Here is an 8,007-nt window from a genome sequence, read left to right as displayed (position 1 = left end):
ATAATGAAACACGTACAGCCAAGAGAGTGATGTCTGGCAAAAGGTCACACGTAACTGGTGAAATACTACCTCTTGTCAATTTACCTTAGCCAAACTTTATTCTCACTGCTCATGTTAATGGATAAATTGCAGCAAATTACAGGCCTCCTAGCACCAAGGCTAAGCAGAACTAGGTCAAAAAAAATCTTCCTTTCCGGAACTCTGCTTTATAGGACAAACTAATGAACATGGCGACGGCAGAGAAAGACGGGAAAATTTATTGTCGATTCAGCCGCCCCAAGTCACTGGCCAGTATGAAGGTGGAGGAAGAAGATGACCCGTCTGGGCCCACGGAGATAACAATCGACCTCAGTTCAGGCAAGGTTATCTTTATAGCCGTCGGCAAAACATATAATGGTAAGTGAACAACGGTTACTGGCTGACTTCGTGAATAATTGTTTTGTGATAAGTTAACTAGGTGTATCTGGTGAGTTAATGAATATGCTGAAGCGCACACCTCAGTGAAAATATATTGTCAGATCTTCAGTGCTTATTTATCTTATTACAACTGAAGTGCAAATGGCTATGTCACCAAAGCAGTCGGTGTCCAAGCTGTCTCATTATCGCCTTTCTCCAAAGAAGTTCAAGTTCGAACATCAAAGGCCATATGTAGAATCATACCAATAAGACGATTAGCTCACTTTTGAGGGATAACCTCGTTAGTCGAAAACTTTCAAAGAAAATTTGTGGACTGCACCCACACAGTGAAGTTTACATCAATAACGCCTTCACTTACCCGCTGTAAAAAGAATCATTCACGCAAGGAAGGAGAAGACCTTGGTGTATCTCTTGTAAGGAGCCTTCAGCTTAAATATAAGCGTCATATCCGACATTCGTATACCATTCGTAGTCCGTAAAGGGCGTTCCAAGTCGATAATAGCAAGATCCATTTCCAAAACAACGTTTAACACTAGCTCCCAAAGACAAAGGTATGTAAGAAATTATACAAATAGGAAATAAAGCCGGTAACACACAAGAGAGAAGCGGTCATCAGTTTTCAATGATACTGGGCAGACAGTTGATATTCCGGGCATGAATTCCAAATCAAAGCTCAAATTCGTAGTCCATGAATGAGTTCCAGGTCAAATAACAATTAAACAGGGTACTTCAGTCGCGCTTTGATTGCACTGCTGCCTTTACGGCCCCTAAACCCAGGTTAAGCGGTATTAGCTATAGTTCGAAAATGACGAGCGTTACAGACCTTAAGTGAACAGCTTGTGATTCAAATGCAACGGACGATTACGTCTTTCCCGTTAATATGTAAGGATGTCATACTACAAGAGGCGCCATCTATGATGTTACAAATGACATGCTGGTCTGTATAAAAGCTGTCTACAAGACAGACGGTTACAATCGGCAACCAGCGCCATCTATGTTGTTAAATACCATATACGCGATAGATATGTACATAAGGATAACAGCGCCGTCTATGTGGTTGATCACAATGCAGATTGCCAGAGATTCTGAACGCCCTCTCCATACCTGCCAACGAGAGTGTTATACTCATTGTAAAATTTGAGAATGAAGGCGTTTGATGGAGTTTGTCAGATTAGAGTCATCACTGACAAATGCTACAAGGCGAGATATGTATACAAAATATGCAGGATCCTTTGGTATATTGCTATCCAAATAAGGATAATTTACAATATCAAAACTGAAATTATCCCTTTTGTCGTAAAGGCGGCGTGAAACAAGACCTTGTTCGTCTTTGTACAGATATAGATCCAAATGAGATGTACCATCAGGACTATCTGTTGTCTCCTTTAAATCCAGTGAAGGCGGATAGATTTCCTTCACCGCTTCAGCGATATGGGGGTTATTTAACGCCAGTAGATCATCGATATACCGCTAAGTAAATGATAAGGATCGAGCTTTAAAGATATTACTTTTAAGTGATAGGAATGAGTCTGAAATAATTTAAGGAATTTTGTCTTAGGTGGAAATGACCTTGCTGAACATGTGGAAGCCCCGGTACTGTCGTCAGGAAAGGTGGACTTCAGTCAGTTCAAGGTGGCACGTGGGACCACCATGACGCTGCTGACTCAGCTTCACGGTGAGATGTTTTTACCGCTGTTTTTAGAAACTAAAACATTTCTTTATTGATAACCTGGAGCCCCGCACTGTTTCACTTCTTCGCTGATTTTTTTTGTATTGCTCTTTACTATTGTTAGAATGATGTGGTTTTCGGGTCTAATAATAAGGATAAAGCTTTAATGTGTAAATACAGGTAAATAAGAAAGGGTATACTTTTGGTAGTAATTTTTAACCGTGTTCGTCTTACCACGTCACATTACTGTCATCTCGTTGAGTTCTTCGCTAATTTCCCTGTAATTTGCTCTGAGATATTTGGTATAACTTATTCAGGGGTCGCTATGGTACTGGCCTGGATGTTGTTTGTTAGCTTCGCCACCGTTGAAGGTCGATACTTTCGGGAAGGTTTTGGTTCCAAAATGGTGTGTGGTTTAAAGCTGTGGTTTCAGGTAAGTCCTTTTCTGTCACCTTCCTCCGATTGTCCTCCTTCTCCTCTTCACCATCATAGTTCATGCCATCAAAGTTCAACCATCCTGCTCTTCATCATTCTCATCATCATCAACAGTGATATCATCGTTACGGTCATCTGCCTCTTCCTCATCATCATCACAACTATCACCCCATCACCATCATCATATATAGCCACGTTTAGCTTAAAGACCTTGCCATAAAGACCAACATAAAGTGCAGACACTGACTAGATTGCAAACAGCTATCATCATACCTACAGCAGCAAAACAACAGGAGCTATGGCAACTACGCACGAATTAAGATGGAAAACTTAAAAACCAAAAAGATCTCGTACCTGGTCTCTTTACCCACGTATTAATACGACAAATCATGTTTTGGAGTGGAAATTAGATCTGACCTTGGTGAGACGATTTTACGCATAATTCAGCTAAAGCAATTTCCTCGTTTCGCTGCAGATGCACCGTGTAGTAACTATGATTGCCGGAATTCTTACTGCTGCGGGTTTTATACTGATTTTCGTCAAGGTCAAAGGTTTGTCCAAGGTGAGTGTAACATTAAGAAACGAATACTAGAAATAACTCTCCAACTTATCATTATCACTGTGAATTAGGTTAGTCTGCTGTCTCAGGGTACTCTAAGGATGTTGGACAATCTTGAGTAAGCTTTGGCTAATGCCTCCACGAACTCTTAGAATGTTGGACAATCTTGAGTTAGCTTTGGCTAATGCCTCCACGAACTCTAAGGATGTTGGGCAATCTTGATTTAGGTTAGGCTACCGTCTGAGGGAACTCTAGGGAGGTTGGACAATCTTGATTTAGGTTAGGCTACTGTCTGAGGGAAATCTAAGGATGTTGGACAATCTTGATTTAGGTTAGGCTACTGTCTGAGGAAACTCTAAGGATGTTGGACAATCTTGATTTAGGTTAGGCTACTGTCTGAGGGAAATCTAAGGAGGTTGGACAATCTTGATTTAGGATAGGCTACTGTCTGAGGGAAATCTAAGGAGGTTGGACAATCTTGATTTAGGATAGGCTACTGTCTGAGGGAAATCTAAGGATGTTGGACAATCTTGATTTAGGTTAGGCTACTGTCTGAGAGAAATCTAAGGAGGTTGGACAATCTTGATTTAAGTTAGGCTACTGTCTCAAGGAACTCTGAGGATGTTAGACACTCTTCCCTCTAGGACGTACTTAAAACGCTGGACGTAGATTAGACCATCTTTGAATTCTTTAGTATTATACTCTGGTTTGTATTTGTATGTATGATATCCATTAGACTCATTATTGTCAACATCTTTCCCGATAATGCCAGGTACAAACATCAAAACCAGATATCTACTGCTCAGTGTTACAGGTAAAGCATTGCGCCTGTGAACAATCAGAATAAATACATCTGAGCACGAACCATTTAGGGCCTATGTTTCAGCAAAAATCAATCACCTCGGGTTGTCGTCAACGCCGTTTGCTGTGTGTTTATTCAGCATAATGTAATAGCACTAGTTCCATTTGATCATGAGGTTTACTTGACACTCTCCTTCCAGTTACAGCTGTACATTCTGTTTCTCATATAACAGAACGCGCAGGCTCATACCTACATTGGAATAATTGTAATGGCTGCCACATGTGGACAAATCTTTCTCGGCTTGATTCGTCCAGACGCAACAGCTGGTTGGAGGCCTAAATTCAACTGGGCTCATCGACTACTGGGCAAAGCCACTCATATCTTAGCAGGTAAGGGGATAGGTGATCAACATCCTGTACAACGGGTGTTCATTGGCGCAAACTGTTTATAAACTCTACTTATTTCAGACATACCCCCGTACAGAATCTGAAAGAATTGCTGTTCCTTTTGTTTTCAGAGAACGTATTAAGATGAGCTATGTAATCTAACATCTCAGAAATGCAGATGTTTCTTTCTTATTTCTTTACGTTTATGATACATTTATTTATTTGGCTGACGTTTATATATCGGCGTACTCGAGGATATTGAACTTAGGCGATGAAGCTCATGTGTGCGGGCGATAGAGTATTCAGAGTAAAAAAAGCCAGTGAAAACCACTAACTTTTGAGTGCCAGTACCTGACATATATCCTGACTTAAAATCGCACTTGAACTGGCAAGAGCTGGATTTCGACCTGGGATGCCACTGACCATGAGCCAATCGGCTGCGACGAGGTCATCACTTTAGAACCGGAGGTGGTCCCGTTACATTCATTCCTTATGACCTAGTTTAGCTACTAGATAATAAGTACAGTTCCCTTTAGAGATCTACAGGTATCCGGTTTACTCGTTTTCATTAAAACCCATTATCATTCTTTGTCCCTAAAGCATGAAATGACAACTTGAGATTTTTGTATTTTTTTGCATATTTTGATTTCATTTATTTATGATTTTATGCATATTTAACGCCATACCAGACAATATTTAACTTATATGACGCCGGTCAGGGTGAATGATTGGAGGAAACCAGAAAGAAATTGGAGACTCCTGTTTTTGTGCCCAAATGGCCTGTTGCTAAACTAGGTCATATATCTACATGCATGATCAAAATATATGACATGAATCTTTCTTTCCAGCTGCTGACTTGATTTTGGCGTTCAGACTTCCGATGGTCTCACCTGAAATGCGTCACTTCGGCACCACAGTCGTCGCCGTGTGGATCAGTGTGCAGGTTGTATGGGAAGTGACGTTTGAGGTGAACAAATACCTGCAGTCAAGTAAGTTTACATCAAACGGCTTAATAAAGACTTACAACATAAAGAGCATAGAGCAGCGACGACAGGGCAATAATTGACAAATTGTCACACGTAACCGGTGAAACACGGTTTCTTGTCAGTTTACCTCAGTTAGAGTTTATTTTAACTGTTCGTGTAAATGCTTAAATAGTAACAAGTGGTGCTTATGAGTTTAGGGAAAAGCTAAACGTGTGATACAAACAAAACCTTGTTTAAACGAAACTCATATGCTGCTCTTTCCGAACTCCCAAAACGCACCATATGGCATACGGCAACCAGTTAGTTGACCCGGAAGAACGGGATGCCAGACTGGCCTGCGCTGGGATTTTGACTTTTCAGTATTTCAAACTTACCGAGGTTACCGGAGCAGTGTTAATGTAGAAAATGTGCACAAAAGGGTATACAGTTTGGTCATCTGACCACTTACTATTTATAGTTCAGATAGTCCAGAGCCCGAACACCTCTGTAAGATTATCTTTGTAAGATTATCTCCGCCTACTTTTCCTTTAGTAAGTTTATCACTAAACAGGCTAAACGATGTGTCAGAAAGTACAAATCGTCCGAACAGTTTGTAAGACAGTACAAATAGTCCAAACAGTTTGTCAGAAAGTACAAATAGCCCGCACAGTTTGTCAGAAAATACAAATAGTCCGAACAGTTTGTCAGAAAGTACAAATAGTCCGAACAGTTGGTCAGAAAGCACAAATAGTCCAAACAGTTTATCAGAAAGTACAAATAGTAAGATCGCTGTGTACAAGATACGAGTATGGATAGGTTTCACAATGCTAGTGATGAACAAAACGACAAAAAAATTTAGTACATAATAACTTTATTCACAAGCTTTCGGGAGAGACTTCTCCCACCATCAGGTGTAGTGGCAAACTGCAAAGTGCAAATAATGTGACATAATATATATAAATAGTGACATGATATATAACCCACTCAGTTTACCGGTTTAGTGTTTTTTCAGCTAGCACCATCAGTTTTTTCTCAATGTTTTTTTATACAATGTTTAACTGTACCAACTCAAGGCTTCTTGGCAAACCAAATATAAAACAATAGAACATAGCGAGTAAACGCAGAGGAACAACGATAGTGTGAAAGTTGGCAAATGGTCACACGTAACCGGTGGAATAAAGCTACAGCATAGAGAGATAAACCAGAGAAAAAACGACAGTGTGATAGTTGCCAAATGCTCACACGCAACTGGTGAAATTCGATGTCTTGTCAATTAATTCAGTTAAAGTTTTTTCCAACTGTTCATGTAAACTCTTAGAGAGTAGCAACTTATACATTCTCTGGTCCATTTATCGTCACACCCGGCTTGATTGCCACTTTTCTCCCATATACTCAAATGGATTAAAAATAAGGATTAAAGACATCAATTGTTTTTGCCTTACAGAATCACCCAAAGTGGACTCCATCCCAGGTAAAGAAGAGACGAAAATTGAAGAGAAAGTAATCTGGAAAGATCCAAATGGCAGATTACAGCTTATCCTTTGTATCTTATTTGTTTTGACTATTGTAAGCTGTTCAGTTGCTACTCTGTGCGCCATTTTAATATTTTAAGGACACATATAGTGTTTTATGACCACGACTTTAATCTCAAACATCTAAGTTTGGCTGCTGTTAAATTTCCAATACAGTTTGTAGCACTTTCTCATCAATCGCGTCTCTTGGAATGAGAAGAACAGTGGTTAGTTTGGAAAATCGGATGCCCAATCATTCTAAGATTTTAGCATGTAAAAGGGTCACATTAATAAGTAGGGCACCGCAGTCGTTCTGTGGCACTTACTCTGTGCAAAAAACAATACTTTCCTCAACATGGATTTTGCTTTCTGGGTATTGTACATATTGTTGGGTTCAAAACTCTTCGGGTTTCAAACCAGCAACCTCATAGTCTGGCACCTAATCGCCGGCAAAAACAAGTCAAGTGTCCAGATAATTCGGTCAAAAGAAACTTGAACGTATATAGCTAATAGTAGACCTTACGGTTAATATGCATTATCCCCATGACTATACTATATGACTATAAGTTATACTTTCTAATTGCCATCTGCTTATTGACGGTGAATAGACGTACAAAAGGGCAGACCCATTCCTGTGTCCTGCTGTTATTGGTGTAATAAGTATACTACCTTGGTACCAAAAAGTTGAAAGAAGCAGGATGACTCCCAAATTGGTTTTCTCAAATGCTCAGAAGACAGAAACACTTGTGTCCTTTTCTTCACGCCATACTTATAGCGTAGAAACGGATCTGCTCTTTTGTGTTTATATGCACCCACAGACTCGATGAACAAACTGCCCAGTGTGTCCATGAGGTAGTTCTCGTAAACATCGTCCAGAAACCTGTACAACACAGCTAAGATGATCGTAACTACCTCATGTTCAAGACATACGGTGCCATGATCAGCTTAGCGGACTTTTGTTGTATGGTCATCACTGCACATTACCCTGAAACTAAGCAGCCTTCTGTACATGTACATGGTGCTCAACTTTGCCATGGATATATATATATATATACTCTCGCCTGAAAGCGTGTCCTGTAAATATTTGTAAATAAACGGTTAAAATATGCAATATCGCAATTCTTATTGCAGAAGAAGGCTTGTGCTACGGTGCACATAGCTGCAACCGTCGACTTTTGTATGAATGGAGAATTTTTCTTCGATTTTTGTACGTCACCATGCATAGAAAATGTAGTGTTCTTATCTTTATTAAAGCTAGTCTGA

General features: G+C 40.0%; 1 protein-coding gene across 1 annotated transcript; it reads left to right on the top strand.

Moving 5' to 3' along the window:
• The first annotated feature begins 227 nt into the window (after positions 1-227).
• LOC135467406 (ferric-chelate reductase 1-like) lies at positions 228-7,280 on the top strand. Its single transcript, XM_064745179.1, has 7 exons — positions 228-396; positions 1,976-2,092; positions 2,404-2,519; positions 2,997-3,083; positions 4,115-4,271; positions 5,117-5,257; positions 6,678-7,280. Exons 1-7 carry the CDS (start codon positions 228-230, stop codon positions 6,842-6,844), a joined length of 954 nt encoding a protein of 317 aa, XP_064601249.1. The 3' UTR covers positions 6,845-7,280.
• The last annotated feature ends 727 nt before the right edge of the window (positions 7,281-8,007 follow it).

This window comes from Liolophura sinensis, chromosome 6 (assembly GCF_032854445.1).
Source record: "Liolophura sinensis isolate JHLJ2023 chromosome 6, CUHK_Ljap_v2, whole genome shotgun sequence".
NCBI classification, from domain to species: Eukaryota; Metazoa; Mollusca; class Polyplacophora; order Chitonida; family Chitonidae; genus Liolophura; species Liolophura sinensis.
This window is presented reverse-complemented; position numbering and strand designations above follow the sequence as displayed.

What these genes read in the sequence shown, in the direction of transcription:
- LOC135467406 (XM_064745179.1), top strand. Translation starts at nt 228, where the DNA reads ATGGCGACGGCAGAGAAAGACGGGAAAATTTATTGTCGATTCAGCCGC. An exon ending in GCTGCTGACTCAGCTTCACG is followed by an intron (nt 2,093 to 2,403) that starts GTGAGATGTTTT and finishes TAACTTATTCAG; the next exon opens with GGGTCGCTATGGTACTGGCC. An exon ending in GTTTAAAGCTGTGGTTTCAG is followed by an intron (nt 2,520 to 2,996) that starts GTAAGTCCTTTT and finishes GTTTCGCTGCAG; the next exon opens with ATGCACCGTGTAGTAACTAT.